Source organism: Pristis pectinata, chromosome 4, assembly GCF_009764475.1.
Source record: "Pristis pectinata isolate sPriPec2 chromosome 4, sPriPec2.1.pri, whole genome shotgun sequence".
NCBI classification, from domain to species: Eukaryota; Metazoa; Chordata; class Chondrichthyes; order Rhinopristiformes; family Pristidae; genus Pristis; species Pristis pectinata.
The window spans coordinates 74484866-74507854 of NC_067408.1; the positions used below are offsets into that span (position 1 = coordinate 74484866).

The following is a 22989-nucleotide window of genomic DNA, read 5'->3' on the forward strand; positions in this document are numbered from 1 at the left end:
CGAGGGCTTGACTGGCTTGCCTCCCTTTCTTGCAGAAGGGAAATTCTTTGGGCATTCATTGTGTCCAATAAGGGTGGAAGGGTGAGATGTTTTTTCTCCCCATGCAGAATTTTAAGATAGTTAATGTTTTATGTCAGAAAATCAGGAAGTATTTCAGCAACTTTCTTCCTGAGCTCTTTAATATATTCTTCCTTTCTCTTCTCCTCCCTGATGAGCATTGGCAAGGTCTTCCAAGCTATGAAAGCTGACTTGACTATCCTCCTGAAGGTAAGAAATACAATAGTTTCACAAATATAAGATTTAAATGAAGGTATTTTAGTAATACGAATGGACTGTGAATGGAAAAAAGTGGCCAATACCTCTGATTATGTTCTGTTCCAATTCTTTCCTTTTCCCACGATGTAGTCTTTTCTATCATTACATAATCACACCAGGCAGTAAACATGGATCTTCTTAGAACTGTCAGATAGTGTTGATTTGCTCCCTCTTCCATAATGTTGGTATATTCCTTGTACTGTATTAAAATGCCATAGCAATTAAAGGGAGGGAGGAGGAGTACAAGATATAGGATCCAATCAACTGTGTAACTCAACAAGATTTATGGTTGGTCTTTTCCTGATCTAACATTGGAGTTCCCTTGATTCCTTCTAAAATCTGAAAAATCTCTTTTGCATACAATGCCTTAACCTTCCCAGCTCTAATGGGATGTGAATTTCAAAGATTCAACACCCTCTCACTTAGACATAAAATGTAATAAGTAAGAAGGCTAACACATAAGGAAGCTATTTCAGTCTTCAAGCAATCTCATCAATTCTATTCCATTCCCTTATTTCCCTGCAGCCTTGCAATTCATTTTCTTTCACACGTTCATCAACTTTCCTTTGATTCTTTTGCCATTTACCCATACAGAAGGGGTAATTTACAGTAACATATCTTACCCGCACATCCTTCGGATGTAGAACACACAAATGCCACAGTACCTTTTTTTTGGTATTAATTAAACTTGCTGTTTCAAATAATATCAAGACCCACACCATTTTCTTAGCAGCCTGAGCTCAGAAATCTGCTGTCCTATTGGATTTCATGTGGAGCCCACTGGTGATATCTTGGCTCCAGCCACCTACCTGCATAATTGGGGGTCTGCCCTTCAACCCTTACATGGGAATCTGGTGTTTAATGTCGGAGCAGATGTGCTTTTACATTAACTACCTGGGCTAATGTATCCATGGTTATTTTGTTCACCACATGAATAATTACAAACCTTCACCCCTCAGCTGTGATATTTAAAACCTGCACTTTAAGTGCCTTTTTTTTTTGCAGTACCATCATTCATTGAATAACATTGTATTTAATTTTTTTCCGATCTATTTGAACTGGGAGATTTGGTAATGACAAAATAACACTAGATTTACTTCCAGATAATGTAAATTAAGAAGTTGGCCGTCATCTTGCTGCCTTCTCCCTACCCAGATGTGAAGTTTTATATTGCATTAAATTGGCTGAAGTAAGATTTTCACGTTTTACTCAGTAATCACTTATTTGATCTCCAGAAAAGTAAACATTTGTTTATTTTTCTCCAGACACTTTTAGTATCATTATTTTCACACGAGTTTTCAGGTGCAGTAAACCTCCATTAATCTGGTGTGCTTTGGTACCAGACCACCAGATTTTGTTTATAAAAACGGATTATTGGGTGCTATTCCTATTTATACACCAACATAGTTTATATTAATTTTTTTAAAAAGGTGTTATACAGTAGAAATATAGGTTTCAGTGAACTCAGTAAGTTCACAAAGGAACTGGAGGCCCTGGTCAATGGAAAGGAGCATAGGAAGTGACATCCAGTGAGGCAGATGCCATACCTTCAGGGATTGCTGGATTTTTACTGTACTTTACTATTTTCTTGAACTATTACTAAATTGTGAGATGAGACACTGTTTTAGGGTTTTTATTAAATTAGTACAATCTTACCATTATACAGATTGCCTCATTTATGTACACACTGCTCTTCTAAAGGTGGATAGCTAAAAACCAACTATTATTGTTCTTGCTTTTTATTAATCGTAACATTGCTTATACAGGTCCTCCTCATCTTGTGTACAAACCTGTGCATACGAACAAGCATTTGGGAAACTGGTGGTATGGATTTGCTGGCATCTTCTGCCATAACCTGGGGAGGACCTGCAACTGCAATCACTTTAGCCCTTCATAGAGCATTTCTTGGTTTTGGTAGCTTCTTTAACCTTCCATTTTGCTGATGACCTCTAAAAATGAACATCTGCCACCTGCTTTGCAATTCCATGGGTAGATTCACAGGATTCCTTACAATACTCCAAAATGTAACTGCAGATGCTGGAAAACAAATAAAACATCTGACTGACAGATGTTTTCCTTCCCTGGCCTTAATCCATTCATTCTTCAGTAACTCTAAAGGTTTGGTGGTGGTCTACGAAAAGGCTGGTTTATCTCTTCCCTCACCAATTATTATTTTGCTCTGTCTCAATCTAGCTTCATCTTGCATGGTTACATTTTGAAAAAAACAAGATACTGGAGGAACTTAGCAGACCAGGCAGCATCCATGAAGAAAAACAGATGGTCAATGTTTTGGGTCAGGACCCTTCTTCCAGACTGAAATAGGAAAAGGGGAAGCCCAATATGTTGTGGGGGTGGGTGGGGGAGGGAAACAGAGCAATGATAGATGGACAAAAGAAGGGAGGTGTGGTGGGCACAAGGTGGTGATAGGCAGATGCTAGGGAAAAGGGGGTAGCAGATCCACCAGAGGATGTGTCAAAGGTATGGAGACAGGTGCGGAGGGGAGAAGCAAGGCTGGGAAAAGGGAAAAGAATAGGTATGATGGCCGGGGGGGGGGGGGGGTGGTTTGGTTTACTTAAAGTGGGAGAACTTGATGTTCATGCCATTTGGCTATAAAGGTCCCAAGATGGAAACAGGTGCTGTTCCTCCAGTTTGCGTTTGGCCTTCTGGCAGTGGACTGACATTATCAGTGATGGAAGGGGAGTTGAAGTGACTGGCAATGAGGAGGGTGGAGAATGATGTGTTGGATACATAGGTTGGTGGGATGAAATGTGAGGACAAGGGGGACCCCTATCCCCGTTGAGTCTGGGAGAGGTGCGGGAAATGGCAGAGATGCGGGTGTGAGGTCCCTCAACCACAGTAGGAGGGAAAGCCACGATTAATAAAGAACCATAGTAAAACATCTCAGATGTCCCGGAGTGGAAAGCCCCATCATGGGAGAAGATGCGGTGGAATTGAGAGAAAGGGTCCTGGCAAGAGCCAGGGTGAGAAGAGCTGTAATTAAAAGTAGCTGTGGGCTTCAGTGGGTTTGTAGAAGATGTCGGTGGATGAAGAATCTCCTGAGATGGAGAGAGAGGGGTATCAGAGAGTCCATGTAAATTGGAGAGTCAGGTGAAAATTAGTGGTGAGATTTATGAAATTGTCAAGTTTCGCACCAATGCAGTCGTCTATGTAGTGGAGAAAGAGTTGAGGAATGGGGCTAGAGTAGGGTTGTTACAGAAATTGTTCAACATAGCCAATGAAATGGCAAGCATAGCTGGAGCTCATGGCTACACCCTTGGATCTGCAGAAAGTGAGAGAAATTGACAGAGAAGTTGTTTAGGGTGAGGACAAGTTCAGCCAGGTGGAGGAGAGTGTTAGTGGAGGGAGACTGGCTCTGTCTCTGGTCAAGATGAGGTTGTGCATACCAGAGTACAGCCTAACAGCATGAACATTGAATTCTCTCAGTTTAAGTAAACCAAATCGCCCACCATGCCTCTTCTTTTCTTCTGTCTCTTTTCTCCTCCCCTGCCTCCATACCTTTGACCCATCCTCTGGTGGATCTGCTCCCCCCTCCTCCCCAACATCTGCCCATCACTATCTCTTACCTGCATCTACCTATCACCACCTTGTTCCCACCCTGCCTCCCCTCTTTTTTGTCTACCTACAGTGGCATGCCTTTGCCAATTGTGGCCAAAAAGTTCTATTTTAACTTCATCAGTCCACAGGACTAGTTTCTAAAATGCATTAGACTTGTTTAGATGTTCCTTTTCAAATTTCTGACGCTGAATTTTGTGGTGAGGACACAGGAAAGTTTGGAGAAAAAAGGGTGCAGAATTTCATGAAAAGAACACCTCTCTGAGCACAGGGGTGGATCGATCATGCTTTGGGCTTGTGTTGCAGCCAGTGAAATGGGGAATATTTCACTGGTAGAGGGAAGAATGAATTCAATTAAATACCAGCAAATTCTGGAAGTAAACATCACAGTCTGTAAAAAAGCTGAAGATGAAAAGGATGGCTTCTACAACAGGATAATGATCCTAAACACACCTCAAAATCCACAATGGACTACCTCAAGAGGCACAAGCTGAAGGTTTTGCCATGGCCCTCGCAGTCCCCCAACCTAAACATCATTGAAAATCTGTGGATAGACCTCAAAAGAGCAGTGCATGCAAGACAGCCCAAGAATCTCAAAGAACTAAGCCTTTTGCAAGGAAGAATGAGCGAAAATCCCCCAAACAAGAATTTGAAGACTCTTAGCTGGCTACAGAAAGTGTTTACAAGCTGTGATACTTGCCAAAGGGGGTGTTACTAAGTACTGACCATGTAGGGTGCCCAAACTTTTGCTTCGGGCCCTTTTCCTTTTTTGTTATTTTGAAACTGTAAAGGATGGAAATAAAAAAGTAATCTTGCTTAAAATATTAAAGAAATGTGTCATCTTTAACTTTATGCCTTTTGGAAATCAGGGCATCTGTCACTCGCTTAGTTGTTCACAGTAACAGAAATTTTGACCAGGGTGCCCAAACTTTTGCATGCCACTGTATCACTGCTCTGTTTCTCTCCCTTATAATATTGGGCTTCCCCTTTTCCTATCTTCAGTCCTGAAGAAGGGTCCTGACCTGAAATGTTGACTGTCTGTTTTCCTCCACAGATGCTGCCTGGCCTGCTGAGTTCCTCCAGCATTGGCAGTCCTTTGTTTCTCATGGTTACAACTTCTTAAGTAAAATGAATCTTACAACTACTCACAATTAAATTATCCTTTGCAGATATGATTCTCACCATTCCTCCTTGAGCTCAAAATTCAAACTGAAATTGTTTTATTCAGGTTATCAATGTGGAAGTTCTTAAGTCAGTTTAAAAAAATGTTAACCATTTAACTCCTGAAAGACACCTAAATTAAAATTTAAAATGTTAAGCAATTTCAAAACAATTAGCTATCAAATATCTCAATGAAACAATTGTTGAAGGTTACACCCACCTTTAGCCAATTGTTGAAACATCTTTTAAGAAGAATCCCATTGTACACTTTTTCAGCTTTGGACTTCTTTTCAGATAGTGACTCTGTTACGTTCTGGTGCCAGGTACATAGGCATTGCCTCAAGAGTGAAGCGGTGTGGTGATCTTCTGCAAACTTATTATTTAAAAAAAATGAATAAATGACTGTACAAAATAACTTCAGCTCTGGTCTGAAGAACTCAATGATCTATTTGTACAAACATTTCTGTAGCCAAACTACTACAAAAATTGCTAATGGAAATACAAGTAACAACTCTACTTTTTGCCCAAAATATGTGTTTTAAAAGAATGTTTCTGTGGACACCATGATTCTGCTGCTACAAATGTGGCAGAGAAGATAATGTGACTGTCTTGCTTTATGTGACTGGCTTGAGAAAACATTTTGCTCACGAATTCAAGGTAACAAAGATTTGAGCACGTCTCCATTGGCTGAGCAAAAGATATAAAACAAGTTTAAAAAGAATTTTAAGATGGTCTTCTCCAGTAGGATCATTTTTTTATTTTTACATTTAAAAAGACAGGTTAAAACTAGGGATACTATTTAGCAATCTTGCAATCCATTGTCATCAGACACTTGCTAGTTGAAACTACATGCCTTTAAACAGGGAGATGTGGATACATTTGAGACAGATAATGAAGAAACTGCTTTTGTGGAATTTTACTAAAAGCTTCTCTCAGGGAACAGTTGACTCTTTAAAGAGTTCTACAGTACTCCAGCCCTGTAGTACTCACCCTGTTTTGTGCTGGCTTCCAGCATGGCATTGAACTGAGATGCCTCAAAAAAAAAATGCACAGAGATTTACTGAAATCACATAAGATGTGGTAAATCTTGGATATTTGGCTCATTTCCTTGACATTCCGTGAACATTTTGATGCATATCTTTATTTACAGAATTTGTTGTATTAAATTAATCCACAATTAATCTTAGTTTACCATAATGAAACTGACCTTTAAACAACATTATGCCAGAATATCAGCTGTTCTCATAACATGCAACAATTCACAGTGCAAAGTGTCCCAAAAGCCATAGTTTTTTTACATTTAGGCAAACAATATTTTCTTTCATTGAAGCATACAGCCCACCTCCCTGTTCTTCGATCCAAGTACCTGTCTTTGTCCTTCCCCACCAGAATCGATGGTTAGAAGGGACAATTTCTGAGAGCTGTCTCTAACTTCAAAGGAAGACATGTCAAGATTTGCATGCAATACTTTCTCAAACAGCCTGGTTGAACAGATTAACCAGTGAATTCCTGAATCAAGAGTTTTGAAGTAGTCAAAAGAAAAAAAACTCTCTCCTAAATCCAGGTTGCAAATAAGCAAACGACATTTTCCATCTCCTTCCCCCATCCTACTTTTTCCCTCCAAAATCCCAAATGTCAAACAAGCTGGAGATCCAGTGCATGTGGGTACAGATTAATAAACCTAAAATTTAAAAGTAATACAAAGGGCTGGAACAAGATAATGCTGGAATTAAACAACATTTAAGGTAACATTTCATCAAAAACATTTCCAGCATTTATAATGCACTTTGCATGTTCCACTGATGTATTATATATTTAACAATAAAATTGATTTTTTTCATATTTCATACAAAATCAAAGCATCATTATTTATTAAATAGAAAATTTGCTTGGCACATAGTAATCCACCCATCTAAAAGCACTCTATCCAGCAACACCACCACCAACCTTTTTACTTGTCCAGTAATGTCAGAGTTCTCACTTCCACTATTGTTCTGGAAGTTTATGCCAAACATTGGCCACACTTCTGAAAAAGAACTTTGATATCAATCTTAAAATTATGATTTGTTTCTTCTTTATCCCAATTTATCTAAAAATATTATTCAAGGCTTAATTTTCCCATATCATTTGGTCACTTGGATTCTTCTGCTAAGCTCACCTTGCATACTGCAGGATGAAGTTCAACACCCTCCAGTCTTTCCTCACCTTTATCTCTAGTTCTCCCAGCACTTGAACATTTCCCCTGTATCATAATTGTGCCTGTTAAAATCTAATCCAAATTACCTTCGTGTTTTGCTTGGAGATTTCCAGAAGCTTTCGCCAGGGCTGAAGGCCTCGTTTATTCAAAAGAAAATCTTGATAGTGCTTTTCTGCAGCCGACTGGATTTGCCTTTGTTTTTCCAACCTCATCTGCTTCTCAATTTCTTTCTGAAATGACATTAGGAAAAGAAGATGCTCAGAATTTTGTATGTGTTTAACTTGCAGTGCATTATTTGCACACAATATTGTAGTTAATATTGATTTTTTTATCAAAGCAACATTTGAATTTTTTTTAAACTTGTATATAAAAAAGTAAATTGGGTTGATTTCCAGTCAGTGGAGAATGGATAACACTTGCTGCTAACTTAAAAGAAAGTTGTCACAAATATTTAGCAGGGTCTGAAGCACGGATTTCCTTGTTTTCAATGTGAGTTACTATCCCACATTTTCTACAGCAGATCTATGAATGGAGCAAGACCGAAGTCTTTACTTTCAGATAGCAAATGATTTGGGCCAGGTTCCACTGGTGGTTGGTCTGTGGTTCTGCAATTAACTGCTGGCTGGTTGCACTTTGCACGTCAACAAGTTCTAGACGTCCACACCTGCACGCTGCAGTGCAGCAGTATAGAATTTGGTGATCCAAGTCTGAGGATTATTCCTAATTGTACTGACCCTGGGGGCTGAATGAACTTTGTGTCTTCTTCCTTAGACTTTATGCCAACCATAGCTGATGTTTCTGTTGTAAATTCACTCATTTACAACAGATTTATAAGAATGCTGCCTGGATTGGAGAACACGTCTTATGAGGAGAGGCTGAACAAGTTAGAGCTTTTCTCTTTGGAGAGACAGAGGATGAGAGGAGACTAGATAGAGGTATATAAGATTATGAGAGGCATTGACAGAGTGGACAGCTAGCATCTTTTCCCCAGGGCAATAATGGCCAATAAGGTACGTGGAGGAAAGTTTAAAGGGGATGTCAGAGGTAGGTTTTTATTTTATTTTATTTTATTTTACTTTTTTTTTACACAGAGGGTGGTGGGTGCCGGGGGTGGGGGGTGGTGGTAGGGGCTGATACAATAGGGTCATTTAAGGTCTTAGATAGGCACAGGGATGAAAGGAAAAGAGAGGGTTGTGGGAGGTGAAATAGAGAGGGGGATAGATGGAATGTGGATAAGGTTTATATAGGTCGGCACAACATCGTGGGCCGAAGGGCCAGTACTATTCTTTATTCTATTTGCATGGTGTTACCAGCTTGGATGGAAAAGATAAAGGAAACCAACTTCTTTTTCCCCTCTATTTTAATTAAACATCAATTTTCATTAAGCCTTTTAATATATCCAATTTAACCAAAATGTAAATGCATTTCAATTGTTTCTAAGTGTCTCTGATCATCAGAAACATTTGTAAACAATGGAAACAGCTTCCATGACACAAGGACTAATACATCTATAAAAAGTAAATGAAACAGAAACTAGCATAGGCTGCCAAGAACACAATTCAAGCCATCGTTTTAACTGGTTATGGAATATCAATTCCATAAAATAAAATTTCAAATCCAATACCTCATTGGGGATTTAAAATATTGAAAATTATGATTGCTGTACTTTCTCCATTATTCTCACCCAAGGAGCAGCTTTATCTGGATGGAATCAAACTGGTATCACCCTCCTCCATCTGGCACAACTGGTACTCACCCTTAACAACTTCTCTTTCGGCTTCGCCAAACGAAAGGTGTAGCCGTGGATACTCGCGTGGGCCCCAGCTATGCTTGCCTCTTTCTCGGCTACACGGAACGGTCCATGTTCCAAGCCTACACTGGTAACGACCTCCAACTCTTTCTCCGCTACACTGATGACTGCATTGGGGCTGCTTCCTGCACCCATGCTGAGCTCATCAATTTCATCAGCTTTGCCTTCAACTTCCACCCTGCCCTCAGATTCACTTGGCCCATCTCTGACACCTCTCTCCCCTTTCTAGATCTGTCTCCATCTCTGGAAACAGATTAACCACAGACATCTTCTACAAACCCACTGACTTCCAGAGTTACCTTGACTGCACTTCTTCCCACCCTGTCACTTGTAAGGACGCTATTCCCTTCTCCCAGTTCCTTCACGTCCGCCACATCTGTTCCCATGATGAGGCTTTCCATTCTAGGACATTAGAGATGTCCTCCTTTTTCAATAATCAGGGTTTCCCTTCCATCACCATCAATGCTGCCCTTACCCGCATCTCCTCCACTTCCCGCACATCTGCCCTCACCCCCACCCCCTCCTGACGTAACAGGGACAGGGTTCCCCTTGTGCTCACCTACCAGCCCACGAGCCTCCGCATCCCACACATCATTCTCCGCAACTTCCACCTCCTCCAATGGGATCCTATCACCAGGCACATCTTCCCCTTAACTCCTCTCTCCACGACTCACTTGTCCACCCATCCCTCCCAATAGATAACTCCCCTGGCACATGCCTTCAACCACACCAAGCGCTACACCTGTCCCTACACTCCTCCCTCACCACCATTCAGGGTCCCGGACAATCCTTCCAGGTGAGGCAGTGCTTCACCTTCAAGTCCAAGGGTGTCATTTATTGCAATCTGGTACTCCCAGTGTGGCCTCCTGTGCATCGGTGAGACCCGACGCAGACTGGGTGACCGCTTCGTCGAGCATCTTCGCTCCATCGGCCGCAACAGCCAGGACCTCCCGGTGGCCATCCACTTCAATTCCACATCCCACTCCCATACGACATGTCTCTCCATGGTCTCCTCTACAGCCACATTGAGGCCAGATGCAGGTTGGAAGAACAACACCTCATATTCCACCTTGGGAGTCTCCACTGATGGCTTTAACTTCGATTTCTCTAACTTCTGGTAACCCCACCCCTTCTTTTTCTTCTCCCCCTGCTCCTTTGTCTTCCCTTATTCCAGTGGCTCCCTTCCCCCACCTTGATGACCTGCCCATCTCCTCCCTTCCTCCATCCTTTATTTCATGGTTCACTGCCCTCTCCTACCAGATTCCTCCTCCTTCAGCCCTTTGTCTCTTCCACCTATCACCTCTCAGTTTATTACATCTTTTCCCCCTCCCCCACCCACCTACCTACCTTCCCTCTCTCACCTGCCTGCATGTGCTCCTCCCTCTCCCCCCAACTACTTGTTCTGGCTTCTGCCCTCTTCCTTTCCAGTCCTGATGACAGGTCTTGGCCCGAAACGTCGACTGTTTATTTCCCTCCACAGATGCTGCCAGACCTGCTGAGTTCCTCCAGCACTTTTTGTGTATTGCTGCAGATTCCAGCATCTGCAGAATTTTGTGTGTCTTTGTTTCTCCCCATATTCTATGGTAGAGAATTCCACACTTCATTACTCTTTGGGTGAAGAAATTTCTCCTAATCTCTGTTTTAAATGGCCTACATCATATCCTAGGCTGTGACCCTGGATTTTGCCATCATCAAGAACATCCTTCCTGCATCTAGTTTCTGCAATCCTGTCAGGATCTTATGAGTTTCAATGAGGTCCCCTCTCATTCTTAGTTCTAGCAAATAGAAGCCTAATCGTCCCAATCTCTCTTCATATTCAAGTCCTGCCATCCCAGGAATCGGTCCAGTGAACCTCATTGCACTCCCTCCATAGAAACAACATCCTTCCTGCGATGAGACCAAAATTTGCACACAGTACTCAAGGTGTGGTCTCACCATGTCTCCGTATGATTTGAGTAAGACAAATTGTACAAAACCTCGGGGAGACCTCTAACTATAAAGGCTGACAAACCATCTGCCTTCTTAAATGCCTGCTGCACCTGCATGTTTACTTTCATGAACTAGTGTACAAGAGCAACCAGGCCTCATTTCACCTCTCCCTTTCCTAATCTGTTGTCATTCAGATAATAATCTGCCTCCCTTTGTCACCAAAATAAATAATCTCATATTTATCCACATGATACTACATCTGCCATGCATTTGTTCATTCAGTCAACCCATCCAAATCACAATGGAGCATCTCTGCATCCTTCTCACAGTTTACACTCTAACGCAGCTTTAATTTGTTTGCATACTTGGAGATAATATTTCATTCCTTCATCTAACTCAGTGAATAGCAGTGATCCAAGCACCAAACCCTGCAGTACCCCTCAAGTCATTGCTTGCCATTCACAAAAGACCCTTTCATTCCCACTTGGTTCCTGTCTGTTAAGCAGTTCTCTATTCATGTCAGTACATCACACCCAATCGCTAATGAACATATAGAACATAGAACACTACAGACCCTTTGGCCCACAATGTTGTGCTGATATTTTATCCTGCTCTAAGATCTATCTAACCCTTCCCTCCCAGATAGACACATGAATGATAGAGAAATGGGGTATCTAAGTCTCTTAAATGTCCCTAATGTATCCGCCCCCACAACCTCTGCAGGCAGTGCGTTCCACGCACCCACCACTCTCTGTAAAAAAAAACTTACCCCTGATATCCCCCTTATACCTTCCTCCAATCACCTTAAAATTATGTCCCCTCGTCTTAGCCATTGTCGCATTGGGAAAAGGTCTCTGACTGTCCACTCGATCTATGCCTCTTCTCATCTTCTACACCTCTATCAAGTCACCTCTCATCCTCCTCCTCTCCAAAGAGAAAAGCCCCAGCTCACTCAACCTACCCTCATTAAACATGCTCTCCAATCCAGGCAACATCCTGGTAGATCTCCTCTGCACCCTCTCTATAGCTTCCATATCCTTCCTATAATGAGGTGACCAGAACTGAACACAATACTGCAAGTGTGGTCTAACCAGAGTTCTATAGAGCTGCAACATCACCTTGCAGCTCTTGAACTCATATCCCGACTAATGAAGGCCAACACTCCTAACGCCTTCTTAACAACCCTATTCACCTGCATGGCAACCTTGAGGGATCTATGGTCCTGGACTCCAAGATCCCTCTGTTCTTCTACAATAAGAGTCCTGCCATTAACCTTGTATTCTGCCTTCGAATTCAATCTCCCGAAGTGTATCACTTCACATTTATCTGGGTTGAACTCCATCTGCCACTTCTCAGCCCAGCTCTGCATTCTATCAATATCCTGTTGTAATCTACAGCAACCCACTACACTATCCACAACACCACCAACCTTTGTATCATCAGCAAACTTACTAACCCACCCTTCCACATCCTCATCCAAGTCATTTATAAAAATCACAAAGACCAGGTCCCAGAACAGATCCCTGGAGAATACCACTGGTCACCGATCTCCAGGCAGAATACGCTCCATCTACCACCACCCTCTGTATTCTATGGGCGAGCCAATTCTGAATCCAGACAGCCAAGTTTCCCTGGATTCCATGCCTCCTGACTTTCTGAATAAGCCTTCCATGAGGAAACTTATCAAACGCCTTACTAAAATCCATGTACACCACATCCACTGTGCTTTGTCACATCCTCAAAGAATTCAATCAGGATCGTGAGGTACGACCTGCCCCTCACAAAGCCATGTTGACTGTCCCTAATCAGCCTATGCTTCTCCAAATGCCCATAAATCCTGTCTCGAAGAATCTTCTCCAGTAATTTGCCCACCACTGAAGTAAGACTCTCTGGTCTGTAATTCCCAGGGTTATCCGTACTCCCCTTCTTAAACAAAGGAACAACATTTGCCACCCCCCAATCATCTGGCGCTACTCCTGTGGCCAGTGAGGATGCAAAGATCATTGCCAAAAGCGCAGTAATCTCTTCCCTCACCTCCCGTAATAACCTTGGATATATCCCGTCTGGCCCCGGTGACTGATCTATCCTAATGTTTTTCAAAAGTTCCAGCACATCCTTTCCTCATGTCAGCATGCCCTAGCATATCAGCCTGTCGTATGCCTTTCTCACAAACGTCAAGGTCTCTCTCTGTGGTGAATACTGAAGCAAAGTATTCATTAAGTACCTCCCCTACATCTTCTGACTCCAGGAACATGTTTCCTCTTTTATCCCTGATCGGTCCTACCCTCACTCTAGTCATCCTCTTATTCTTCACATAAGTGTAGAACACCTTGGGGTTTTCATTGATCCTACTCGCCAAGGCCTTCTCACGCCCCCTTCTAGCTCTCCTAAGTCCATTCTTGAGCTCCCTCCTGGCTACCTTGTAACTCTCCAGAGCCCTGTCTGATCCATGCTTTTGAAACATCAGGTAAGCTTCTTTCTTCCTCTTGACAAGATATTCTACATCTTGTGTCAACCACAGTTCCTTCACTCTATCATCCTTACCCGGCCTCAATGAGACAAACCTATCCAGAGCCACATGCAAGTATTCCTCAAACAACCTCCACGTTTCTGCTGTGCACTTCCCCAAGAACATCTGTTCCCAATTTATGCTCCCAAGTTCCTGCCTAATAGCATAATTCCCCCTTCCCCAGTTAAGTACTTTCCCATATCGTCTGCTCCTATCTTTCTCCAAGGCTATGTAAAGGTCAAGGAGTTATGGTCACTATCTCCAAAATGCTCTCCCACCGAGAGATCTGAAAGCTGATCAGGCTCATTGCCTAGTACCAGGTCCAGTATGGCCTCTCCTCTAGTCAGCCTGTCCACACACTGTGTCAGGAATCCTTCCTGGACACACCGAACAAACTCTGCCCCATCTATCCCCTTTACACTGAGGTGCCAATCAATATTAGAGAAGTTGAAATCACCCATGACAACAACCCTGTTATTTTTGCACCTCTCCAAAACCTGCCTCCCGATCTGCTCCTCAGCATCTCTGCTGCTATTGGGGGGGGGTTTCTAGAATACTCCCAATAAATTGATTGCATCCTTCCTGTTTCTGACTTCCACCCACACTGACTCAGTAGACGATCCCTCCAGGACGTCCTCCCTTTCTACAGCTGTGACACTGTCCCTGATCAGCAAGGCCACTCCCCCACCTCTTTGACCTCCGTCCCTGTCCCTTTTGAAACATCTAAACCTCGGAATATCCAGCAGCCACTCCTGCCCTTGCGACAGCCAAGTCTCTGTAATGGCCACCATGTCATAGTTCCACGTACTTACCTATGCTCTAAGTTCATCACCCTTGTTCCTGATACTTCTTGCATTAAAGTAGCCACACTTTAGCCCATCCAACTGACTGCAACTTTGCCCCTTCAACTGCCTATCCTTCCTCACAGTCTTTCTGCATGCTGCATCTACTTGTACACTAAATGCACTAACATCTGACCTATCACTCTGGTTCCCATCCCCCACCAAACTAGTTTAAACCCTCCCCAACAGTTCTAGCAAACCTGCCCACAAGAATATTGGATCCCTCCAGTTCAGGTGTAACCCATCCCTTTTGTACAAGTCGTACCTTCCCCAGAAGAGATCCCAATGATCAACAAATCTGACACCCTGTCCCCTGCACTAATTTCTCAGCCACGTGTTCAACTGCCAAGTCATCCTATTCTTACCCTCACTGGCACGTGGCACAGGCAGCAATCCAGAGATCACTACCCTTGAGGTCCTGCTTTTCAGCTTCCTACCCAACTCCCTATATTCCCTCTTCAGGGCCTCATCTCTTTTCCTACTTATGTCATTGGTACCAATATGTACCACGACTTCTGGCTGTTCACTCTCCCACTTCAGAACGCCGTGGACCTGATCTGAGACGTCCCTGACCCTGGCACCGGGGAGGCAACATACCATCCGGGAGTCCCTTTCACGTCCACAGAATCTCCTGTCTGCCCCCCTTACTATGGAATCCCCAATCACTACCACCCTCATCTCCCCCCCCCCCCCCCCGTCCTTCTGCACCACACGACCAGGCTCAGTGCCGGAGATCTGGTCACTGCGGCTTTTCCCCGGTAGGTTGCTCCCCCGCCCCCCCCCCCAACAGTAGTCAAAGCTGGATAGCTGTTATTGAGGGGAATGGCCACAGGGGTACTCTGCACTACTTGCCTATTCTCAGTCTTCCTGACAGTCACCCATCTACCTGCCTCCTGCAGCTTAGGAGTGACTGCCTCCCTGTAGCTCTTACCTATGTACTCCTCAGTATCCCGTAGGAGCCAAAGGTCATCCAGCTGCAGCTCCAGTTCCTTAACACGGTCTGTAAGGAGCTGCAGCTGGATGCACCTCATGCAGATGTAGTTATCAGGGAGACTGGATGTCTTCCAGAACTCCCACATCTCACAAGCGGAACACACCACTGACCCTGGCACCATTCTCATTACTCTGTCCTGGCACTAAAGGGAACACTAAATCAAAGAAAGAAAGGAACTTACCAGACACTTACCTTCGCTTCTTCTCCCCGAAGCCTCTTGAACCAAAGCCTCAGCTCTCCACTCTAACAACGGCCACTGACACAATGGCCGTTCCGCTTATAGCTGCCTTCCCTATCCCGCTCCAAATTTCCCTCCAATTCCCGACTCTGCTCTTTTGCCTCAGTCTCTTCTTGTCAAAGCTCCTTGAGTCAAAGCCTCTAAATTCCCACTCTAACTCAAGACCACTTCAACGATAGCTGCTCTGCTAGACACTCTGCTAGACTACCTCCCTTTTATGGTTTAAAAACTCCAAGCAAAATGGCAAGAGAAACAAAAACTCACTGGGTCAGGTGACTCTCCACTCTCTTCCCGCTGCTGCTGTGGTTAAATTTGGCACACTAATCTCGTATGTGGGACCTCATCTAAAACATTCTGAAAGTCTAAATACACCACATTCACTGGTTCTCCCCCAGTCATTTTATAATTACATCCTCAGAAAAATTCCAGTAATTTTTTTTCCCAAGTGTGGCTTCCACTGTGTAAATCTATGCTGACTTTGACTGATCCTGTCTCTGTTTTATAAATACTCCGCTATTACATCTTAAATGGTGGACTCTAACAGTTCACCCACTATTGCCATCAGGCTAGCTGCTCTATAATTCTCTGTCTTCTCTCTCTCTTTTTTTTAAATAGTGGGGTTACATCAGCTGGACTGCAATCCATAAGAACTGGTCCAGAATCTAAAGAATGCTGAAAAAAAATGACTACCAATGCATCCAGTATCTCTAGGGTCACTTCCTCAAGTATTCTGCCATGCAGGTTATTATTTTATATTGATGAATAATTAAAGAATTAGTCAAAAAATTAATTGGTTTTGATGTAAATATAATTGAATTACCAGAACACTTTCAGTACTATTATTATTGAATTTGGTTAGATACCTTACTGCAAAGAGCAATAAACAAAGAAGGATCTCAAAATGCTTATGCTTCATAAAGGATTCAGTGTAATAGCAATGTAACAGGGAACCATGTTTAACAATTCACCAGACTACCAAAAACGGAATCATACAGCACAGAAACCATACAGGGCGACACAGTAGCATAGTGGTTAGCATGACGCTATTACAGCGCCAGCCATCGGGGTTCGATTCCCGTCGCTGTCTGTAAGGAGTTTGTACGTTCTCCCGTGTCTGCGTGGGTTTCCTCCGGGTGCTCCGGTTTCCTCCCACATTGCAAAGACATACGGGTAGGTTAATTTGGGTTTAAAATGGGCAGCGCGGACTCGATGGGCTGGAAGGGCCTGTTACCACACTGTAAATAAAATTTAAAAAAAAGAAACAGGCCGTTCAGTCCACCTCATCATGTGGACCATAAATTTCACATCTACGCTAATTCCACTTACCAGCAATTGGTCTGTAGCCTTCCATGCCTTGGCGATTCAAGTGCTTGTCTAGACACTTCTTAAGTAACAAAATGGACTTTGAATCTTTAAGGAGTTTACAGTTTGGTCAGTTCTGTTGGCCAGTGAATGGAATGAGCACAAAGCCAGGAAAACACATGTCTATCATTCTGTTGTTGGGACCCATGTATCCCACATTGCTAAACTGTTGTGCTCCAGATGATTTACACAAGAGCATATCAAACTTGAAGCCACAAACTGAACATTGTGAGAATTAAGATAACTCCACAAAATATGACCACGGTAGGATACCATAACTTCTAAATTTCATTTCAAATATCCAAAAGGGCAGCAGCACATCTTCTAACTCAGAACTACTTTCTCCTCCTTGCGATGTACAAACCAATGACCTTTCTAAAGTAAAGTACTGCTCCAGTCCTTCAATTATATGCATAATTAAGTTGTTATAAACAAACCTCAAACTTTTTAAATTTGGGATCTATGATGCTTAGACGAAGTAAATGTTTCCTTAAAAAAAACAAAAATAATTTCAACACAGCAAATTGCCAAGAATGTCCATATTGGACTGTGTTGCATGTCTTTTCAAATTCAGACCTGTCGCTGTAATCTTTTCTCCTTGCGCTTCTTTTCTAATGATGCCTGTTTCTCAGCTTCCTGCTGCATTTGCCGTTCTTCCTCTTCTGCTCTCATGCGTGCCTCGAGGCAAACAAAAATGGAAAATATTCTGTGATACCACACGATCTAGAGCAACTCAAACACCTTTTTCCATACTGAATTGCAATTTTAAGATGTCACAATTAAATTCTGTTGGTTGTTGTCACTTGCAGTGTTTCAACACAAGGTGCAAATGAGAGAAAATCTGAGAACCACAATCATCATTACAGGAGAGCAAGGGACAGAAAGCTGGGAGGTCTAACATTTGAGATGCTTATTTTCTCCCTGGTCTGTTTTTATTAAATAGAGCATCAAACCATTAAATCATCAAGTATGACACTTTCTTAATGTACTACAACATTAGTCAGAAAGTGAACAATTTAGAGAGAAGTGTAGAAAATGCTATACTTACATAGCACCTTTCAATGTCCCAGGCCATCTCAAAAAACAATAGTCAAATATGTATTATTTAAATGTAGACACTGTTGTAACATGGGAAATGTGCCAATTTGTGACAGCAAGCATTTACAAAATGCACATGGATAATGAGGAGATAATCTGCTTAAGGGTTAAATATTGTCCAAAGAACTAAGATTAACCTCACTATGAATAACTTCCCTACTCTTTGTGATCTCCTACATTTGCTCTACTGGGCAAACTGAACCTCTGTTTAGTATCTTATCCAAAAACAGTGCCACATTCTTTTAAAACTGCACTGACCTCTGTCACGGATTTTGTGCTCATGTCCTTGAAAATGGAGTTAAAGCAATGACATTTTCATTCAGAGACATGAGTGCTATAATAAAGCCAGTGACTACACATTTACGAGTTAGTTCAATGTGATGGGCTATCATTCCCAATAGGGAGTATAAAAATATATGCTTCCATCAAAGAACATTTGATGCTTTGTTTTTTCCAATAAGTTCATTTTCTAAACAACACAATGTTAGATGAAGTGTCACTCTTCACTTTCACTGAACCAGAATCTATTGTTTATGGGTACTTAAATTTGAATCACAATTAGAAATATTAAGCACAAACATTTACTATTTAAATGGACCTGACTTTATGAAGACCAAAACAAACTTAGAAATAAAAATGCTCTACATTAGTGTAGATGGAACTCCTTTTCTGGAATTTTAAGTCTAATTTGCTACCATTTTTTACTATGAGTTTTTCCATTCATGTGGTAGATGCCCTTCTTGGTGCAAGTTGTACAATTATAACTATTTGCTAAATATACAAATTGTGTAACTATTCATTGGATAGGGTACTTTTATATTTGGCCATCTTGTCGTCATTAAATTTCCATCAAAATACTACCATGTAAATTATCGATCTCGATGCGTTGAAAGCATTGGATTAAATTAATAGAGAAAACAGGAAAATAAAAAAAAAGTCAAAACTCACAAGCTTTTCTTCTTCCTTTTTTCTTTTTATCTCTTCCAGTTCTTTTCTTCTTGCCATGCGCTGCCTTGCTCGTTCCTCCATTGCTGAGAAAATATTCAACATTTTTAGAGTTAGCAAGAAAACGGATAGCCTTATATTAGTTATTCAATGGTCACCAGTCTAATTGGTCATTTCATTCAATACAATTTAGGTTTATATTCTTTTACTAGGATCATGTATGAAAACATCACTAATTTAGTGTGCAATATTAATTAGTCTTAGTCAAGCAAATCTAGAATTACAGAAAGATTATACAAATATAGTCAGTTTGCTGATCAGTTCATAGACCACCCTTTGAACAGCACAAATCCTAATCCCGCTTCTTGATGAAAGGTCGTTAACCTTGTTTATGCCCTCAGATGCCTCTAACCAGCTCGATCCCCTATCAACACTGTACTTTAATTGTACAATGGCCATATTGTATAAATGGCCATTCACTGGAGGTGAAGAAAAGATTATTCAAAGGGAGACCCATTAGTAGCTAAACCAAATACCATAAAAAATCTCAATATTCACTCTTATCACCATACCATGAATGTGCTGTCCATCATCAGACAGCATTCAGAGGTAGAAACTAAAAATGTTTTACTCTCTCATTTGGTCTCATGGTATGGATATCCATTTTAAATGGACTGCTCACTGATTCATAAAAAGCCTGTGCTGTCCCTAGTTTGGATATTGGTTAACCTAATAACCCCAAGTATACATCAATAAGAAGAAAACAGAAAAGGTTTGATGATGCCATAATTACACACATAGCTATATAGGGGAGATGGAGCTGAAACACAAACAAAATATAAAGTTACTTGAACTACCAAATCACCAGCATTAAAAAGCATGATTGCATACCTTTGACAATTGGGTGAGGTGAAACTAAGTTATAATTGGTTTTGCTACAATTGGTACCGCTTGTGGAACAACTGGATTCCTCAGCTGAAGGACCAGTTGACCTATGGGAGAATAAAATCAAATGACATTGTCAGTTTTTATATGTATAAATCTTCTCAGCTGCTTTCTGAAATCTTAATAGATGTTCAGGAATTTAAGAAAAAGGACAAATTTTCAGAAATGGTCATTTCTTGCAAGAATTTAATTTGTAGCTCCTTTTTTCAGGATGTGGGTATTGTTAACAAGACTAACATTTATTACCAATCTCTAACTACCTGTGAGAAGGTGGTAGTAAGCCAACTTGAACTGCTGTTGTGAAATACTTACACATTCTACAATACTGTACGAGTTACCAGATTTACATCCAGCAACAACGAAGGAATGACAAAACACTTCCATGTCACACATAGGCCAGAATGGGCAAGAACGACAGATCTCTTCCCACCAGATTTCAGCAAACCAATTGGGATTTTGTGACAATCCAGTAGTTTCGTGGTCATTATTAAATACTTTTTTTTAAATTCTAGATTATTAACCAAACTCAACTTCCACAATACTACCAGAACCTCAAATTTTGAAATAAAATTAGAAAATAAATGAAGAGAAATGTAACATTACCTAAACGTATGCGCAGCAGCATCTTTTACTTCAAATTGCACATTTCCAGCTGGTCTTCTACCATTAGCATTAGGCTCAGCTTGCACCTTTTGTGTTGCATTAACAATTGCTGTGGTTATGGCCGAAGCTAGTTTTGCCTCTTGCTGCAGGATTGTTAACTGTTGCTTCTCCTGGAGTTCTTCAATTATTTTCTGCTTTTCCAGAAGTTGCTTTTTTTGATCCTCAATGAGTTGCTGTTGGAATGCATGGCGGTGTTTAAAGTTGCCCTGAAAATGTTGAATTACCTTCCCTGCAATGCCGAAATTGGGTTTTTGATGATCCTGGTCCCCGCCTGAGATTTTACTTGCATTTTGCACACATGTTGTATCCTCTGAGTTTAGTGTTGCATGCTTGCGAGTAACCTGCCAGGCAAATTTTGGTCTTGCAGCTATAAATTGATGAACTTCACCATCACCTGTTATTGGAGAAGAATCGACTGCATCCTGTTTCTTCACCACCACCTGAGTTTTTTTTTTGAAGTAACATAAAATGTAAATTTCTGCAATGAATTTAATAATATCAATCATACACACTTTTAAATGGAGTGGCTGATTGTGTAAATTCTATTCAGTTCTCAAAGTAGATCAAGACAAAACTTAAGATAAATAATAACAAATAAAACACCCCGATCTCACGTTCTTACATACTTGCAAGCCGAAGACAAATAAACAGGAGCAACAGTAGGCCAATCGGCCCCTTGATCCTCATGGCTCTCTCCACATACCCCTTGATACCTTTATTGTTTAAATATCTGTCAATCTCTGTCTTGAATATATTCAATGACTCCACCTCCACAGTGCTCTGGGGCAGAGAATTACAAAGAGTCACAACTCTAAAATTCCCCCTCAATTCTGTCCAAACTGGATGATCCCTTATTTTGACAACTGCTTTGGACACCCTCGGTTGGCGAAACAGCCTCTCAGTGTCCACTTTATGAATCCCCCTCAGAATTTTACACTCTTCAATAAGATCACTTATTAGAAATTTTGATGAGCATAGGCTCAACCTGCTCATCCCCTCTCCATAAATCAACCCCTTCTTCCCAGGAATCAATGTTGTGAACCATCACTCCACTGCAAGCACATCCTTCCTTAAAAATACAGACTAATACTGTATACACCAGTGCTTTGTGAAGTTCCATCAAAACTTCTACTTTTATTTGTTGTACATGTATGATTAGTTCATATGTTTCATATACTAGGGATCCTTTAGTACTGCAACATTGTGGATGTCCTCGCAGCTTCCCACATCATACTCCATCTGCCAAATTCTTGTCATTCACTTAACCTATGTCCCTTTTGCAGGCTTTGTGTCTTCCTTGCAACTTCCTCACTTACACTGCTTCAACCATTCCCACTTTGACCTCTGTGTCTTTGACCTCTTGCACTTTTCCAAGAAAGTGTAACACAAGCTTAACAAGTGTAGCATAAACACAGAACATTCTCAAGAGGGAGGGTGAGCAGCTAGAAGTCATTGTGCACATTAGCACAAATAACATAGGTAGAAAAAGGGATGAGGGCCTGCGGAGTGAATATAGGAAATTATGGAAGAAGTTAAAAAGCAGGACCTCGAGGGTAGTAATTTCTGGATTACTTCCAGCGCCACGTGCTCACAAGGGTAAGAATAGGAGGATATGGCAAATGAATATGTGGCTGAAAAATTGGTGTAGGCAGCAGGGATTCAGATTTTTGGACCACTGGGATCTCTTCTGGAGTAAAGGTGACCTGTACAAGTGGGACGGAGAGCATTATCTTGGCATTTGCTAGTGCTACTAGTGTGGTTTTAAACTAGTTTGGCAGGGGGTGGGATCCTAAAGGAGCAGGGAGGCAAATGAGAGGCTGCAGAGTGATGCTGAAGTCAGTGACAGCAAGTTGAATAGGCATGACAGGCAGGAGAACATCAGGGAGCTAGGAAAGCCTATTGGATTAAATTGCATTTATTTCAATGCAAGAGGTCTGACAGTTAAGGCAGATGAACTTGGGCTTGGATAGCCAAGTGGGACTGGGATATTATAGCCATTACAAAACATGGCTAAAGGATGGACAGGACTGGTAGTTTAATGTTCCAGGGTACAGGTGCTTTAGGTGGGATAGAAGTGGAGGAAAGAGAGGAGGGGGAGTTACATTTTTATAAAGGGGAATGTCACAGCAGGAGTCAGAGATGAAATTACTGAAGCCCCACATCCAGTGAGGCTTTATGGGTGGAGCTGAGAAATAAGAAGGGGACAATCACCTTATTGGAATTGTACTACAGCCCCACCACCGCCCCCCGCCCCCGACCAATAGTTAACGAGAATTCGAGGAACAAATATGCAGGGAGGTTGTGTGTGTGGAGTTGCAAGAATAATAGGGGACTGCCAATACTGCTAAGGGCTTGGATGGGGTGGAATTTGTTGAGAAGGGAAGGGCCTGGATGGGGTGGAATTTGTT

General features: G+C 41.8%; 1 protein-coding gene across 1 annotated transcript in view; it reads right to left on the reverse strand.

Moving 5' to 3' along the window:
- Positions 1-54: 54 nt before the first annotated feature.
- The window catches only part of ccdc191 (coiled-coil domain containing 191), a 55626-nt gene continuing 32691 nt past the window's right edge, over positions 55-22989 (reverse strand). Inside the window, exons 10-17 of the mRNA XM_052014453.1 lie at positions 20522-21021; positions 19865-19965; positions 18977-19059; positions 17507-17608; positions 7333-7476; positions 5270-5422; positions 360-514; positions 55-261 (exon numbers count right to left, since the gene is read on the reverse strand). Coding sequence (XP_051870413.1) covers positions 129-261; positions 360-514; positions 5270-5422; positions 7333-7476; positions 17507-17608; positions 18977-19059; positions 19865-19965; positions 20522-21021 — 1371 coding nt within the window. The 3' untranslated portion in view covers positions 55-128. The remainder of the gene's footprint in view (positions 262-359; positions 515-5269; positions 5423-7332; positions 7477-17506; positions 17609-18976; positions 19060-19864; positions 19966-20521; positions 21022-22989) is intronic.